The sequence below is a fragment of the Eptatretus burgeri genome, chromosome 12, assembly GCF_056783735.1.
Source record: "Eptatretus burgeri isolate ZD-2024b chromosome 12, Ebu_testis_v1, whole genome shotgun sequence".
NCBI classification, from domain to species: Eukaryota; Metazoa; Chordata; class Myxini; order Myxiniformes; family Myxinidae; genus Eptatretus; species Eptatretus burgeri.
Genome location: NC_140972.1, coordinates 55,611,724 through 55,630,455, shown reverse-complemented (window position 1 = coordinate 55,630,455; position 18,732 = coordinate 55,611,724). Strand labels below are relative to the sequence as shown.

At 41.6% G+C, this 18,732-nt stretch overlaps 1 protein-coding gene across 4 annotated transcripts in view; it reads right to left on the bottom strand.

The window, feature by feature from the left end:
• Positions 1–1,114: 1,114 nt before the first annotated feature.
• Positions 1,115–18,732, bottom strand: part of LOC147015667 (rab11 family-interacting protein 1-like) — an 84,422-nt gene continuing 66,804 nt past the window's right edge. For 2 of the 4 annotated variants that reach the window (XM_085848042.1, XM_085848043.1), the window contains exons 4-6: positions 8,992–11,226; positions 8,233–8,326; positions 1,115–7,778 (exon numbers count right to left, since the gene is read on the bottom strand). In XM_085848042.1, the coding sequence (XP_085704168.1) occupies positions 7,551–7,778; positions 8,233–8,326; positions 8,992–11,226 (2,557 nt within the window). In that variant the 3' untranslated portion in view covers positions 1,115–7,550. The remainder of the gene's footprint in view (positions 7,779–8,232; positions 8,327–8,991; positions 11,227–18,732) is intronic. The other 2 variants (XM_085848044.1, XM_085848046.1) reach the window with 2 other exon arrangements.

Below are 18,732 nucleotides of genomic sequence, written 5' to 3'. Positions count from 1 at the left end.
CCACCTTAGTTGTTGACCTTTTGACCTTTTGACCTCAAACAATAGGCTTCTTCCTTTTGACAAACACGACCAAGTGGTGAAGGTTGGTGAACATTGGTTTAAAATTGCGACCTGTAGGCGACAAACAAACAGACAGACAGACAGACAGACAGACAGACAGACAGACAGAATAACAAAATCGAATAACCAATATACTTGAAAAATCTTCGATTTTGCAAGTAACAAACAAACAGACAGAAAGGGGTGAAAAGATAACCTCCTTCACCTTTGGTGGAGGTGGTAATAAAAACCGAACGCGATTCATAATTTTCTTATATTGCAGCATTAAAATTCGTTGCATTGCATACATGTGTAAGCTGCATCACGACATTTTATATGCACTCTCTTTACAAAATTCATACTGTCGAATAAACCTCTTGTACTGGCAGAATAACTTAAAGGTGTGTGCACTGGTCTTTGAGCTACTAATCTGTGTTTGAAACCCCACCAATCTCACAACTGAGTCATCCTGGTGCTTTACTAGCAGGGCGAGCCATCAATGAGTGTGCCGTCCATCAGATGGATGTTAGACCGGAGGACCCTTCTACTGGCACTGGTTATTCATGAAGTTTAAAGATGTGTCTTTAAATTTGTCTTTTGTGAAGATTACACGAGTTCATGCCGGCATCCTGAACATATTACAAATTCCTGACCAAATAATCTTCGGCCGAATGTCAGGCCTGGCCAACCAGTTCATGAGAGACTTGTGCCCAAAAAAAAGATATCTGGCCAACCTCACAAGAAGGTGCGAAGAACTGGGGTCATTGAAGCAGAAGTAGATAAATAAACTTCTCAAAATCTACCAGAAAAATATTCAAGTCTTCCCCAAGGATAGATAATTTCATGTTTGAAAATACTGTCACTACCTTTATCTATTTCTCTCCCAACATAATCCTGATCATATTTAACACAATGATCAGAAATTCTTCAGATCCTTCAAACCCTCAATCTTGATAACCATTTACTTTAAAACATTTGGTATTACATATTAAATGAAAGCTCTAACTGAACAGTGAACACAATCAGCAGATGGAACCAACACAAAACAGATTACACTGCAAGTAAAGAACATCTGTTAGACATTTCCAAGATGGTTTATTTAAGTCTGCAAGTGCTCGACTTACTTTGGCATGCTTTATACAGGGGACAGTGCATCTTTGGTCTTAATTACACGATACACTTAAATACGCATGATATAAGCTACAACTGTTGAGCAATATACATCTGTGACAAGCTGACAATGCTAAAATGGCCAAACAATTCCAACCAAATCTGTAATGTTTGAACACAAACATGAAGCAAAACTTAATTTGCAAACAAATCAAACAGGCATTCTAAAATGTGTGCAGCATCCTGACATCTCACCCATCATTAAGACATTTCAAAAAGGCTTCCACAATTGACAATTTCATCTCCGCATTCCTATCTATCGTACATCGAGTACATGAAAATCCAGCATTTCAAGTCGAGCATTGTTTTGAACTCTCAAGACAGAACAGACAGGATGAAAGTTATTTTGGCAAAACGTATATTCAAATATGTTGAAAAGTAATGTCTACAATAATTTTTCTCCAAACCAGGTAAAGGTATTCGAATGAAACAAAGGCAGATGCTAACATCAATCTTTATTCTACCATGGTGCATTTTTATTTTGAAACATAATCACCACTGCCGTCCATACATTTCTGCCAACGTTCAAGTAATTTTGTGATGTCGTATGATAGAACGTTGCATCCTGCTGACTTAACCAGCGCTTCACAGTGGCCTTGACATAATCATCGAAAGAAAATGTCCTCCATGAAGGTGTTCCTTAAGTTTAAGGAAGAGATGAAAATCCGATGGAGTCGGGGCTGGTGATCCTTTGTGGCCGTACTCCATTGACCATCTCTTACTTTCAGAATCATAATGGTGTAACCAACTCTCATTTCCAGTCAGTGTTCCCAACTCATCTCCAGCGCTTCTCAGTTCACAGCACTGACAACGTCGTGCTGCACTCTGTCCTCTTGACTGATGCAGTACAGAGACATCTAGTGTCAGGATCACAAAACTTTGCACAAAGTGATGGGAAGAACTAATGTGTAGAGTTGCACTTTGTTTCAATTGAATAGCTTTCCCTGTTTTGGAGAAAAACAATAGGAGGCAGTTATCCTGCTTTGCCAGAATGCATCCAGCACACAAAGATACCAAAAAAGCTCGACTGACCGAAAAGCAGCATGACATTGAACATCATGTCAGGTAAGGTATGTGCTGGAGCAACACGTTGCTGCATCCACTTTCTATCGGTACTCCAGGAGGCTCCGTCTGGCCATCGCCCAGGCAGATGCCTGACATATCCCCATCTCCTTAAGATGCTGATCAACTTGCTGCAACCACGCGGCACCTGATCGGCCGATTGGCCTCCCACAATCAAGAGGTTCACTCAGCAAGAGAATCTGGTGAGCAGGATCAGCATCAGGAAAACGAGCCACATGTCCATACAGCCGCAGCTGACGCTCACGGACTATGTAGGTAACAAATCTCATTTGAATCTCTCTCAGCAACAGCTGGTTGGACACAAAGTCTGACTAGCCAAGGATTCTCCTAACAGACCTGGTACCAAAGGAATTCAGTCTCCATCTCAGATCCCTGGTCAGAGTCAAAGTCTCACATCTGTAGAGCATGACTGGAAGCACCAAGGACCTGAAGACTCAGACTTTTGTCCTCCTGCACAGGTACCGATAACGCCACGCCCCATGATCCAGTGAATCCATGACTCCCCAGGCCCGAACCAGATGTCTCTTGACCTCTGGCTCACAGCTCGCAGACATGAATATCACTGCCAAGGTAAGTGAATCTCTCCGTGACTTCAACGTCCTCACCACAAACAGGTACAGACAAGATAGCAGCATTCAAGATGTGATTGAAAGCCTGGACCTTAGTTTTTACCCAGGAAACCCGTAATCCCAGTGGCTCCAACTCCTCATGCAGCACCTCAAGGACTCCCAAAAGGATATCTAGAGTCTCCACAAAGATGACTGCATCATCTGCAAAATCAAGGTCAGAGGTCGTGAGATTCCCAAACGATGCACCGCAGCTTGATCTCTCTGACATCATTCTCAGAATCCAATCCATACAAGCGCTGAAAGGTTTGGGGGCCAGTACACACCCCTGATGAACTCCAGTAACAACTGGAAATAAGTTGGAGATGGTGTCACCACATCTCACAGTACTCTCAGTTCCAGAGTATAGTTCAAACATCAGATTAATCAGTTTTGGTGGCACCCCACGAAGCCCAAGAGTCCTTCAGAGGGCATCCCGACTCACTGAATAAAATGCTTTGCAGAGATCAACATAGGCTGCAAGCAGCCCCTGCCAAAACTCTCGTCTACATTCGGTGAGGACACGAAGAGCAAGGATACGGTCAATCGTTGACCTCTTTGCTGTAAAGCCTGACTGTTCTGGATGCTGGTGCTCAAGCAGATGGTGGCAACCCCGATCAGGAATTATTCGAGAAAAGACCTTGCCCGGCACTGAGAGCAGCATCACCACTCGGTAGTTGTTGCAGTCCTGGCGATAACCTTTCCCTTTTCAGAGAGGGACAACAAGGCCCCTCTTCCAGTCAGTTGGGATGATGCTTGTGTTCCAGGCAGAGCACAGAACTGCATGCAACGACATCAGTACAGCATTTCCACCAGCCTTGAGAATTTCAGCATGGATGCCTCAGATCCCTGGAGCTTTACCCCATTTCAACCGGTTCACCGCAGCCTGTGTTTCCACAAATGAAGGTGGATCACAGTTGATTGGAGGGTAAGGATTATTGGTATGGATTGGAGGGTAAAGCTGTAGACATCATGTACATGGGCAAAAACCACTTCAGGTCTTTAAAGACCAAGATTTAAAAGGTCACAAGCAAAGGAATGTGGAGCTGCTGACCAGCTTTTGCCCTCATTTGGGATCATCAGGATGGCAAACTGCAAAATCGTTTATTTGTGATAAAGGCAAAGTCGGTTAAATGTGCACTTGATCTCGGTGTTTGAAGACCTGAGTAACCCCATGGAGGCCATCCGGTATTGCAGGCAAAGTGGCGATTCCACATGCGCATGACTTTCAGCGTCATGTCGCTTTTGGGTCGGTAGAACCTTTTTTCGTTTAATGGATATATCCCAGCAAAGCAGATTAATTCTTTGGCTGCTTATTTTGACATCGGCATTGTGTTTGTGTGGCAGGCGACACAGGGTGGTTGGGTTTTGCGAGATAATGGTCAGGAAGTGATGTGGATTTGAGTCACCACAACAGGACATTTTCGAATATATAATCAATAAATCAAAGTCACTCCATTTCCCACCTTTTATGGAGTAGGATTTGTGATATTGACTATATCCCATTATGAATATCATGCATGGTGGTTATGTGGATAGTGATTGCATCTGTACTTTCAATCACTCATACATCAGAGCATACAATCATCAGCAAACATAATTTTCCAAATGTTGATTTATTATTTAATTACCCAAATCATTTTACGTGTATCGAAGCTAACAACCACAGCCTTTTGCAGCTTCAGAAGGTAAACAAACGAGCCACATACAAAAACAACTGCAACTACTGCAAAGATAGTGAAGTTAACAAACTTTATCTAGTAAGGTATGTTATTTGTTGAATACTATGGGTTTTAAGTGGCAGATAATTAATTGTGCTGACCAAAGTACTCTGGTGTTGTCCATTTTATGACCGTGACATTTGAATATATGTATTTTTTTACTCATGGGACTCTTCTTCATGATCAGACAATCGATATTTCGTTATAAGCAGTTGTTGTTTGGCTGAGGAAACTCATGAACAAGGTCCCACAGAACAAAATACTGCATCTTATACTACGTGCATTGTCTCCCTGATACTCCAACGTTTATAAGGTAACACTGTAAGGCCCCAAGCGGAATAATTTTTGGAAGCTTGCTGTCAAAAATGTTTGATTGACAACCTTTCATGAATTAATCAGAATGACAAAAGTTCAGTGTGGGGCAAAATTCAATACTTTACCATTTTCAAAAATGTATTGTATAGAGGGGTTTTAAAATGACCAAAGTAAATTTGAAAGTTTCATTCGAGCAAAAATCGCAACCCTTCATGTCATTCTCGTACAATCATCCCAGCATCAACCTCCAACTCCCTTCTAACCTTCACCCTTCCCATAAAATAAATAGGTCTTTAAAATTCCTTAACTCAGGGTTCATACACATTGGCAGTGACTGAAAAGCTCTGTAGATGACATCGTTTTCCAGAATATCTGCAATGTTTAAATCAAGATAATCCTGCATTGCAATAAATGATAAGAAACAATTAATAGCCACAAAAACTGAAGGTAAATCGGAACTACAAGTTTCCTGGTATGTGTTGCACAAATATGCAAAATAAATGTAGAAAACCCACACAAAGCAAAACGGAATCGTTTTTGGAATGCTTGAAGCACAAGCCAACTGTATCTAAATGTTCAAACAAATAAAGGCTGTAATATAAAGAGATTAGCTTTGTAAAGTACCATGTTGTGACAGCTTTGCATACCAAGAAGCACCAAAGTGAGAAATGTCCGCTTGGACAGCAACATGAATTTGCAAATAAAATCCGAGGGACAGAAAAGGAAAAACTCAGGGCCCATGTAATAATTTTGCTCGTATGTAAAATAATGCACAATCGACTTCAATTGCGATGGACTGAAACACTAAGATATTTTTTAATCATATATTTATGAAGTGCCAAATCTATTAATTGTACCCACATTTGGAAGTTACTTCAATGATATTCGACAAGATTAAAAAGAAAAACAAATCCAGAGAATGTTGAATTTATATTATCCCTAAATTCAATGAGAAGAATTATGAAAGTGAAGGTGACATAAATAAACATGATTATCCTCTTTAATAGCCCGCAAGTTCCTCATTGCCAAAAGTTTATAAAGGATCAAATTCATCTTCAAGAATAAAAAAGGCAAGCTTCATGCTGGTTACAGATGCAAAAGGTTTTGTTTTATAAAATAAAATAAAAATGATTCATTCCTCCTTGAGCATCCGCATAAAGAAAGGAAGGCCTGTAGTATGTTTCTTGCTCTGTTTAATTAAGGGCACAAGTTCCATGCAGGCTGGAGGCTGTGATGTCACAATTCGTGTTGAGGACAACTCCCTCGGGTTGCAATTTCCTGCCAGTGGAATGACTGTCACATGCCGCATGAAATTTCAGATGAGACCCAATCTGGATTTTGACACTTGGGATCTAATTATGAAATTGGATCTCTGCACACAAAAATTGCAGTGACATTTGAAAGCGAAACATCTGTCACAGACACTATGGGAATTGTAAAGTATGACTTTATATTTTATTTCATTAGAAACTCATTTGAACATAATTGAGCCAACAGTTATCAAGGCAGTTTCTGCAAGATAAAAAATTTGATTGGTTGAAAATTTGAGATTAGCAATTGCATTGATCATAAAGCATGGCGGTTCGGAAAGCAAGTGAGGACGTTGTCCAAGCATTTGTAAATGAAAGCGGATTACTATTGGCAAAACAAATCGACGAGACCAAACACTCCGTGCCTTCAATGTGTCACAAATTATTATGAAAGAAGGCCTTTAAGCAAGCACTGAAGTCAGCACATCGTATGCTTATTACATGTCCTTTCATATGGCCCAAGCTTTTTAAGGCTGCTATTGTATTGACAACGCGCCGATGATGCTGCTATTCAAAAGCATTCGGTATATTCTTGCCATCCTTTTCAGTACTGCAACCAAAACTAGTTAAGTATGGTTTCCTGTGAGCCATGAATGGAGATGTTTTTAAACATCCCCAAAGGTTGCATTTTACATAATTATGAACATACGTGCATGTGGTATGTCCATGGAGATTATATGAAGTCGATTTGATCTGTGGAGCCTTGTTAGGGCGACACGGGCAGTTTGGTTGCTTTTTATTTATTTACTTATTTTTACCCTTTAATACATCCAGCCGCACGGTGGCATGACAGCACCGCAAAGCTAACCTGATGACCATTTATAAGCTTGGCCAGGGCACTGCACATTCCGTGCACTCTGAATTCAATGGATCTTGCTGAGGACAGCTCTGAAAAAAATAACATACAGCCCTTACCAGGTAAAACTTCTGACATAGCGAAGCCAGATTTGATCGAAAATGGCTTTTAAACCCAGTACAAAATGCAAGTGATGAGTTTTCACAGGAAATGATCATTTTTGCTTAAATTCAAAATCTTAAATGCTGCCTCCTTATAATTGTATTACAAACTTTAAATAAATAAAATCAGCAAAGATGACAAATGCTTTGGTATCAATAATAAACACAGTCAAAAAATAACGACCAATCGCATACAGGCACAAGCAGTTGTGGTTACAGTGGGAAGCTAAGTAAGCCACTCTCGCATTGCTCGACGTATCACGTTGCAAACAGATGACGGTGGAGCAATCGTTTAGGCCACGCAGAGCGAAAGGCATTCCAAACGGCAAAAGAGAAAAAGGAACAGGTAACTACTTCTGGCCAAGCTTGGTCGGCCTCTGGTATGGTACAAGGAGAAGGTGCGGAGTTTCGTTGATAACCCGCAGGAGGAGGTCATCAATATAATGTTGCAGGTCACAAATACGACTGTCACGTTGGGCTAGTTCCTCACGCTGGCTCAATACTATCTGTACAAGCTCAGCCTGTGAAAGTCGCTTCAAGGGTTCGGTCGCCGCTTCAGAATGCAAGTTCTGCTTAACCTGCCGAAGGATGGGAAGGTAGGGTGGGAGTATAATTAACCCGCAAAATTGGCCGAGACTGTCATGTGACATGGGCAAGCAGCAACAATTTACCATAACCATTTTGGACCCCGAGTCACCAATGACTGGGCATTTGTCTACCAGTAAGCTCAGCAGTCAAAACAATCATCAGATGACTCGGGGTTCATGCTCGGGTGGTTAAGTCATGGCAAATTAAACTTGCATCTCTACTGCAACCTGACCAGCCATGCCCACACGGTAATATACCATGCAATGACACCAAGCCATCAATTGTCACCCACACACGATTGGGATAAAGCTGTGGAGGTTTCACCCCATTGCAACCAAAGTATTTACAAAAGACAAATTCACTGATTATTATTATTGTTAAAGGTATGCTCCTATACTATTTCACAACCAATTCCTCAAAATAAAGAAAACAAAAACCTCTCACCATATCCTTTGCTTGTTTTAGTCCATCGTCGTCGTACCAGTCTTTTTGTCTCTCGCTCTTTATGACCACAGGCATTGGTTTCACTGGATGGGGACTGAGAAAATATGGGCTACATGTTTGAAAATCGGTACACGTACACACAAACTTATTAAAAATGTACACACAGTTGAGATCCATCATGGCATAAAATCACAGGAGCACAACCATTGGTATTTGGACTAAACAATGCTTTTCTCAAAACAGCGAGCAATTCCTTCAGGCAAACTATAGGCCACAGCCATTCCACAATGCCATGCCAAGAGGACACGAGGATGAGCTCATTTCAAAACAGCCTTAAGGAGCAGCACTTCATGATTAGCAATGCGTGTTTTTACAATCAAACGATGCCCTTTCCCGAAGCGGCACTGTGAATAAGTCAACAAAAGATGCACGCCATCACAGAAAAAAAATTGCATGGTCGTGACTTGGGATGATTAATACAAAAACAAGGAATTATTCCTTAAAATTAGAATACTGTGGAGTTAAATTGGTCATGTTAATCGGTGGAGTTAACGATATAGTGTCATAATTGATGTTATTGAATTGGAAGGTGCTTGTGTGACATCAGGAGTAGGCTTGTTGGAAGCAGAAGCAATTCTGCGCATTTGGGGTTAGTATATAAGAAACCCAGTGGCGTGTTCTTAAAAACGCCTTCTTTAAGCAATAAGCCAAGGCAAAGCAAGCTAAGCCATGGAAAACCGGACCTCAGCACCTGCTCACCTGCTCGCAAAGCTAAGTGCCTGCTCGGTCTCATCCCCAGGCCAAGCTTCCATGTCAGAAACACGATGGATGGGAAGCGAAGAAACCAAAACTGGGCCTGTGCTAGCCTTTGGTTGGTCTGTCCTATTGAAATATTCTGGTGGAAATCTCACTGTGTTGGGTACCGTGATAGGAGTTTGGACATTAGAATACTTGTTGGAGGAAGTGGGAGTGAGTGTGCTTGCCGCAGGAGAATTATCCAAAATATTAATGGAAACTTTGGGGTCTTCAATGAAGGACTGCTCATGTTTGACATCACATGTGCCAGTGATGGGAAACACTTGTAACTTTGAATATTGGTTGTGTGAGGGTTCCAATGGATGACTTGCAGTTTTAAAACTTTCCACGTGCGAACTTGCCCCGTCAGCACTATCAGCTCGTTCTCTAGTGTGAGATGTAAATGGTTCCACATGTGGACAAGACTGTCCAACCGAGAATTCGTCAATTTTTTCAGGTGCTTTCAATTGATCGGATGCAACGTTAGACACATTTCTGTCAGAAGTAAAACCACTAATTTTGTAATTTGAAATCATCTCCCTGGTGGCTAAGTCCAACACATCATTGGAAATCTCAAAATCTGTATCTTGGCTGTCTTCTTCCATTGGTTCTATGAAAGCAATTTCATACAATTCTTTCTCAAATAACTTAACATCTTTAATAAACCCAGTACCTTCAGTGGGGCTTGAAGAGACATCTCTGACAGCACAGGTACCATTACTCTCCATGTATTCCTGAAGATGTTCACCTGTGTTGTCCCAAAGTATTTCAGTTTTCTGGTCCAATAAATTCTGGTAAAGGTCTTCATTTATCTTTGAAAAAGACAAATCATCCTCGCGATTCAAATGAGGAAGTTTCGGTGGTGGCGTTTCCTGACTTGCTGGATGTGCATTCTCAAATTCATTCCTCGAGAGAATATCTTTGATGTCTTCATGAAGTTCACCGTCAGGATCTCCAACCGGTTTGAGTATAGCATTGTGTTGATCCTGTGTAGATTTCTGCGGCATTACATCCTTTTCATCAAATTTAAAACCGGAAGCTGCAACTTTTTGCAGGTGAGTATCCTTAACATCCTCAATCATCTGTAGCACCCGCACGGAAGAACCTCTTTGATCTTGAGAACAGTTAATCTCATTTCCAGCTTCTTTTGCAGTTGCTTCAACTTCTAGAATTGCTGTTTGAGTGCCAGTGAAAGAAGGCATCCCTAAAGAAACTGGACACATTTTATCCTTTACAATTTTGTATTCTTCACCTTGCTTTTCTTCATTGGCTTGACCTCTAGAATCATGCAAAGAAACCGCACCGATTGATGTTTCCGCATGTTCGATAATGCATTTGCGATCGTATTGTAATGGTGAAGTCTTCAATTGATCTTCAGTTTCTTCAGACATTGGCAGTTGGGTGTTTTCTGCCAAAGATTGGAAATTTGAATCAAGGGCTTTGCTATTATCTACATTTTTAATGTGACAAATCGTTCCCATCTTGTTTTCAACTTCTACATTGATGCTACAATTTCTTCCCATCTTGTTTTTAGATTCCAGATTGACTGTAGCTTCTTGTGCGAGCGTATCAAGGGTTGGATGATCAGGTTCAGATGGTGGATGTGGTGCTTGAGAAGATGCAATTCTGGCATTTGGTGAAAGATTGGTCTGAAAACCAATTGATGTGGCCATGACTGGAGAAACAACAGATGTTGTAATTATATAATCACTATCTAATGACACGGTGTTGTGAACTGATGATAAATCTCGAGAAGCTGTGCCATGGTAAGATGATGAAAGAACAGGAGACAATACGGTCATAAATTGAGACGATGTGGTCCCATAGTTTTGAGAGGCAATTAGTGATGGAGAAAATAATTTTTTTGAACCCTCATCTTCACAAGAAAAGGTATCAGGTGAAACAGGTGGGGAGTAATGAAATGCAAATCTAGTTGGGCCTGATATGGATACAGGGCATAGTTGAGGGACAAAATAATTATTTGTGGAAGGGCAAAATGGAGGGGGAGAGGTTCTCGTGGTTGTCAGTGTTATGAAGGAAGAACTGGATGTGGAGAGTCGTGTCGAGGTTGTGCATGTAAGTTGTGGCCTTGAAAGTTGTGGTTTAGATATTTCTGAAGAAAGAGCTAAGGATGACACTTGCAATTCATTGGGAACGAATGGTATGGTTGGAGGCGCTTTCTCAGCTGAAACGTTCTCTCTGTGGGAAAGACACGTCACAAGCCGTCTTGTCAACCTGAAGGCCGAGGCATATAGTTCACAACTGCGCAGCATAATTTGCTTTCTTTGCCATCATTTTTTTTTCTTTCCTAAACAGTATGTTGTACAATTTAAGATCTTGGTTTGACATTACTTCATGTTTAGGCACCCAAAATACAAGCGCTGTTTGTGCAATTACACAAGCATCATTTTGACAGTTTGGCTGTTGTCAGAGAGGAAGCAATATGTACAAAAACTCTAAACAAGCTTCACATTTCAAGAAAGCAAGCAAATGTCATGGAGTGTGGCTTTATCCTTGTTCTTCAAGTTTCTCATCATTTACGGTGTATTTTGATATCCGATGAGCACAAAGCAATTGGAAAGGCATAGAGGCAACAGCAATTGCTCCATGGAAGAGCAGAAAGTGTGATGGAAATCGCAAGCACAGGCTTGGTTAGGCGTATTTTGGATAGCGCTGCCCTTTGAAATTATATAAAAATTATTCCACCTTTTGCCCTGTCCTGCCAAGCAGGGACCCAAATATGAAGATATCATGTGCATACATTATTCCTTGTTTTAATACAGAGTTAAAGCCAGTGGAAGAGTGAGAACACTGAATGGATCAGGACGCACCAAAACAAAAAGAAGAGTCGAGAGAAGGGGGGAAACAATAACAGTAGGGTTGAAAGATAAAATAGAGGGAGACTTGGGCAAATAATGGGTGTGGGGAGGAATGGAGGGGGGGGGTAAGGGAGGAAGCATGGGGTGGACAAAAGATGGATGTAGACGCAAACTCTCAGAAAGGAAAAACTGGAAATTTGGAAGGAGGTGGGCTTGGAAATGTAGGAGGGTTTGGGGGGGAGAGATAGGAGTTAACGGGGATAGTTTTTAGATCATTCATGGTTTTGGATGGGGGATGATCTGAGATGGTGGTGAACAGCTGCCTTTAAGACTTGGAGAGAAAAATGAGATTGAAGAGAATGTGGAAGTTGATTCCACAAGCGGGGGAAAAAAAGAGGGACAAATGAGTTGAAGAGAACATTGTTTCTGAAGATTATAATGAGAAATACATCATACAATACGAGCTTAGAGTGTTACATTCAGTCATTTCATGAAAAAGTGGATTATGTATTGTACTGCACTGCAAAGAAAAAAGTTTCCATAGTATTTGGGGTAGGGAGGGAGACAGATTGTTGAATAATTTGGATTTTTGCTTGTATAGTGCTTTTAAGAAATGCAAGAAGTACAGTGACCTGCAAAAGTATTGTTACGTTTGTGGGAGGGTTAGATCTTACCAGAGAGCAGACAGAAATGTATAGAGTAGCATAGTCCGTTTATGAGTACTTAGGCCTTAGTTATTTTATAACTTGGTTTACAGATCCGCCGACGGTATATTTGCCGAAATGAAATATAAATATAAAACACATTTTTGGCCTTTTGTATTTATAAAATTTCTGCCAAAGGTGCAAAAGTTTCAAAACCCGAAATGTAAACGTCGGCATTTATTTTCAAAATATAATTTCGCGCGCGCACCAAAATGCCGAGTCACCTTTAACCAAACTGCGCAGTCGTCTTCGGTCATGGCGTCTGAGCAGTGGCCAGCGTGGTTCAGATTGACTGTAGTTTCTGGGGCGAAAGTGATTGTTAAGAAGTATGTCAGCGGTATAAATTCGAGTGACTGTATTGGTGATTTAATCACACAACATCTTGACGATGAATATTCTGGCCGAACTATTGCATCAATTCAGTGCAGCAGCAGGGATGATTCGCAGGCTACTCTCGATCGTGCCGATTTTGTTTCCATCGAAAGTTGTACACCGCTTTTCGTATTGAAAGATTTCGGTGCCAAGTACGTCAAAGTTTCCCTGCGAGATGCTGATATTCAGTCTTCAATGGACCAGAAATCAGCCTTTGATATGCTCATGGGGATGGCGAGAAGGTACGATCAGATGCCCGCTGAAAAGTTAGAGCTGATTATGGCTCTGATTGACCGTTTTGAGCGTGTTGACTCCTCGGAGACACCTTTTTTAAAATCATATCCAGCACTATGCACTGGTGTGCACGCACACATCTACGACTTGGACAGTAATTTTCTCAGCATTGTTTCCATTTGTTTGATGATCCAACAGGTTTCTATAAGAAAAACATGCCAGACGATGTTGTAAAAACAAGTCTTAATCCTTCTTTATTGTTTTTCACATCAGATGTTACAGTGAACATGGAAGACCATTCAAATGCAGGATGCCCATCTTCAATGTTTTCTTAGATCCTCCTGGTCTGGGATTTATATTTATCCTCCCCCCCCACCACCTACCCTTGTCTTTTCCATGGAACATCCGAAATAAAATCATAAAAATATATAATTTCTAAAAATTGAAATTATATTTATATTTATATTTCGACCTACCGACCCTACATTTCAGCTGAAGAACTGCGTAAGCCAAGTTATAAAATAACTAAGGCCTTAGCCATAACTATTAGCCATCTCAATGTAATAAATAGGGAAATGTTAGCTTAAGAATTGTCTCGTTTGAATGTGCACCATACCAGGGGGTGGTGCGCAGTAATAGTTAATTCGGGATTATGGTTAACGAATTGTGCGCATAACCTCTATATGTCAAGCTTGACCAGGAGGTGCTGGGAGACTCAGCTCGAGAGCAAGGGGAGGAGCTCGGATCACCTAAAGGGGGGCAGGGTTTTTCGTTTCCCAGAGAGATAGAGAGAGCAGATGAAGGAGCCTGATCGGACAGTTGGAAATCTGACAGGAAGAGAAAGAGCCTGAGAACAAGACTTGTGGGAAGAATCAAGTGAAGAGAAAGAGCCTGAGGAGAACGAGGCTTGTAAGGATAATTGAGTCTGAGGAGAGCAGGTTGTCCTGTTTGCTTGCCTTTGTGCTGAGTCCGTTTGTTGTACTGCCAGTCTCTTCATTGTCCTGCCCATCATTCTCCTCATCGCTTGCTCATGACTGCCCCGTACCTGTGTTTCCACGACCACCAGAGCCGAGTCCCCGGTTTTTGGCCCTTTCCCCATCAGTGACTGAGTCTGGTGTGTGGTGCCATAATATTTATTCACATTGTACATAATTATTTATTTTAGATTCTGTGTCCCCCTTTCTTCCCCACCACTATCTGCCGTCATATCCCTCCACTGTTCAATCATCCCCAGTTCTTTTTATTGTGGTTCCTGGAATAAACCCGTTGGTTTTAAAAGCTTTAAGGTTCTCGTGTTTCTCCTCACGACTTGCAAGTGCATTATCTGCCATTAATTTGGAACGTCTCCACAGGAGTTAAGCTGCTCGGAACATCACAAGGATTTGTACCTCCCACCGCAATGAGCTCACCGTTAGTTGAGCCGTTGATGCTACAGTATTCACCCCCTACCAATAATGCCACACTTAGATGAATTACTAATGATGTAGAAACAATTTTTGCAAATGAACTTTATTATTCCCTAGCAAATACAACCCTTCGCTTCGTTGATGGGGACAATAGGGGGGGGGGGGAGAAAAGGGGAGGGAGAGAGAGAGCGAGCAAGTGTCGGGTGAGAGGGGGGGAGGCAGAGAGGATGAAGAAGGGGGAGCTAGGAAGGGGAGGGGAGAGCGAGAAAGAAGGGAGAGGTGGGGAGAGTGACACCTGATCGAATGTTGTTATTCACTGTGGGAAGGAGGGGTGCGAGAGGGGGGGAGAGAGAGAGAGAGAGAGAGAGAGAGAGAGAGAGAGAGAGAGAGAGAGAGAGAGAGAGAGAGAGAGAGAGAGAGAGAGAGAGAGAGAGAGAGAGAGAGAGAGAGAGAGAGAGAGAGAGAGAGAGAGAGAGAGAGAGAGAGAGAGAGAGAGACACACATGCAGCACGCACACACACACACACACACACACACACACACACACACACACACACACACACACACACACACACACACAGCCTTTTATTAGTATAGATAACTCAAGAGATCAAACTAAACACTATTATAGTTGAAGGAGGCGAGATGTCACGAATTCCTACAAAAACATGTACAAATCAAAATTCACGGGTTGTAAAAGTATTCAGCCCCATAGGTCAGTACTTGGCAGTGGCGGACTGAGGGTGTCCGGTGCCTGGGGACAAAACATAATTTCGCCCTGCCCCCCTCCCTCCTTAAGTGCTTAAGGAAGTGATACTAGTAGAAAGAAAGATCAGAAAGTGGTATATCGTGAGCAAGGAAATAAGAAATTCCAAGAAGCTTTGACACTGTTTCCCCGCCTTCTGGATATTGCACCTGATTTTGTCGTCGCAAATGCAACGGTAATTATACTGTAGGATACACAATAACAAAGAAAATATCAAGCATGCATGGTACGTGCTCAACCTGTGGCACCTTCCAGTGCACTACAAATCCAAAACATACCCATCAGAGATGGGGAATCCCCCGCCATTGAAAAAGGTCATACATATTCCAGATAATGAGGGAGGTGAATTGGAAACAAGACACCATTTGGTCATCATGTCTTTCGAGCACGATAACGTCGTTTTTTGCAACATTGCTGCCTGGCGGCCATATTGGATGTCCGAGTGGGCCGAAGCCATGTTGGAAAAAGTTCCCCAGGGTGAGGAACGTAGTAACCAAAAATAATTGAAATCAGATAAGCGGTTTTCCATTTATTACAAAAAACATTTTTTTCAAGATGGCCGCCCCAGTCGGCCATCTTGGATCCGGCCACGCCCAAAATCAATAGGGTTCTTCCTTTTCAGGTGGTACATGTGTGACCCAAATTTCAAATCGATATGCCGAACAGTTTATGAGTTATCACACTCACAGTTATAAATGTTGACGCCCAGCCAGCCAGCCGGACGGACGGACGGACGGACGGACGACCCGGGTGACAACAATATCCCCCTTCTGCCACGCGGCAGGGGATAAAAAACATAAAGCTCTGGAATGGGGGAAACGTTTTGGGGAAAAATCATATGAATCTGTGGGAAAATCACTCCCGATTTAGGAACTGCTTTTAAGGAACACAGGTGTTTGTAAAATTGTGAGATCATGTCTACAAATTCAGCATTACGCATGTAGAATTCAGAGCAAATGGGAAAAGAAATGCTCAAAATAATATTAATTCTTTCCTAAAGTAACCATTAACCAATCAGGCCCACTCAGCAACTATTCTTCACAACACGACACTCGCCAAACTGTCTCTTTCTCTCACACGATCCTTTCTTCCTCTTTCCTCTGCCTTTCCTTGGCTATTGGCTCTCAAGCCTATCTCATCATTGTGACATGGCGCAATGACCCCTATTCTGTACGATGCCAGATGACCACGTGATGCGCGGACATAGCGAAACTGCCTGCGAGAAACTGTGACTTGAGAAGGTTTGTGATCACGTGATTCTCTTTTACCGCAACACCGTGACTGGAGAGGGTTCATGATCATGTGCGTCTCGTACATAGCACTGGCACGTCGCTAGTATTTCATTTTAATAAATCGAACACTGAAAAACAAGGGATTTCTCGAGGCATTATATTTCTGCTGATATACTAACATTTGATGTCACATTATGGCGCACAACACAAATATCTTAATGATCCTTAATTTTATGAGAATAGCTAAATTCTGGGCGAACCTGTTAAACTGTTTGTGAATTTGTCTTTGATTTTGTTACTTAGGGAGAGGTACGACCCTTGTTATACGTTCTGTGTGTTGGCTCTTATACGAGCTTCGACTTGGTGTACAAAAAAAACAAAAAAAAAGACTCAAAGTATCCATCTCCACTTCAGTAAGGGATCACAGTTCATGGACCAATTATCACTGGTGCAATTTAGACTCTATTCAGCTTCCAAGTTCTCTTGATCTCATTTTTGTGTTCCTGGTATTTGGTCATTTTCTCGATTACTGCATTAATTAAGCCAAAATTGCTGGATACTGATATCTCAATCAACAATGCTGTTTTTTTTTCCTTTTTGATCCCAAGAACAATGTCTTGTCTCGAGGCTTTGTTTTCGATGAAAACGCTCAATGCGATCATCGGGTCGTATGTAAGCATGACATCCTTAATTTCAATGATTGCCCTTGGTTTGTGTTTCTATGAGTTTTCTGGAACTGAGATGTTGAAATTTTGCAGATACGCCAATGAATCATCTTGCATACTTTGCGTATTTTGCATACTTTTGATTTTTGCATCGCAAAAACAGGTGACTAATACTTTGTTTCTGTCTTACAGAACTTACACTTGTCCATCAGTCTCAGTTCCACCATCTTTTTTAATCCATTGGGGGTAGTGTATATGCCTGGTGTTGGCTTAATGGTTAGGATGGTGGGCTTGTGATCCTGGGTTCTGAGTTCAAATCCCACTCAGCTGTTGAATTAATACCAGGTGGGGTTGACTCAGCCTTTCATCCTTCTGAGGTTGGCAAAATGTGTACCAGCTTGCTGGGATGATTGAGCCATTTGAGTATCCTGTGTCAGAGTGGTGACCTGTCCAGGATTGTGCCAAATAGCCCAGGAGACTGCTTCGGCAGCATCAACGCTCTGCACAGAGTATGGTCCTGATGGATGGATGGATGGATGGATGGTGTAGTGTCCTTGATATTAGGCATTTTTTATTATCCATTCTCCGCCCCAGTTGAGTTGACCTCTTCTTAGCCATTCCAATGAGCCTTCTTTGTCTGTCCCAACTCGGTCCAATTATTTTTTGTATTTTCTTGCCCCTTTGTCATTTTTCCAGTTGTTCATGTATATTTGTTGATGTTTCTTTTCATGTACTTCTTTTGTCTTTTCAGCAATTGTTGGAGCTCTATTTGTTACCGTTTCATTTTCCTGTGCAGTATCTTCTATTCCCACCTGCTTTCGGAAATTCCTTGCAAGGTGAGTTAGGGATAGTTTTTTTTTAAAGTTTGTTGAGTTCATGTTTGTTTACAAATTGAATCCGATAGTCTGTTGAGCATTTCACATACTCAGCTAGTCCTACACTCGTCGCTCTGTGCACCTGATTGAGTTCCATCAGGCCGCTCACTCCCTCTCGGCCCGGCAGGTACATTTTCGGGATGCACTGGTTTTTGTGGAACATTTTTTGGATCATTAGGAGTTTTCTTGTTTTGATGTCCAACTTATTTATTTCTTATTGGGGCTTGTTTATCACTTCACAGCTATATTGGAACACTGATACTATACTGTGAGTTGGTTTATGGCTTTGATTTTGTTTCTTGGGAGAAGTACGTTTTCAGGATCAGCTTTGTTCTTCAGAGGTATTCTTTGGCGATTGGTTTGCACATTTGTTTCTGACATATTTTGTGGCCCTCTTCTTCCCCGAGGTATTTGTATGATGCTTCATTTTCTAAATGCTGTGTTGTTGTTTCAAGGTAAATTTTTATGTTGTTTATTTTTGTGGGTTAACCTTGTACAAATGTGCACTTGGCACACGTATCTAGTCCAAATTCCATTTGAATGTCCTCAGGGAATCGTATTACGAGTTTTAGCTGTTCTGTCAATTTTTCATCATTCAGTGTAAAGAGCTATAAATCATCCACATATAGTAG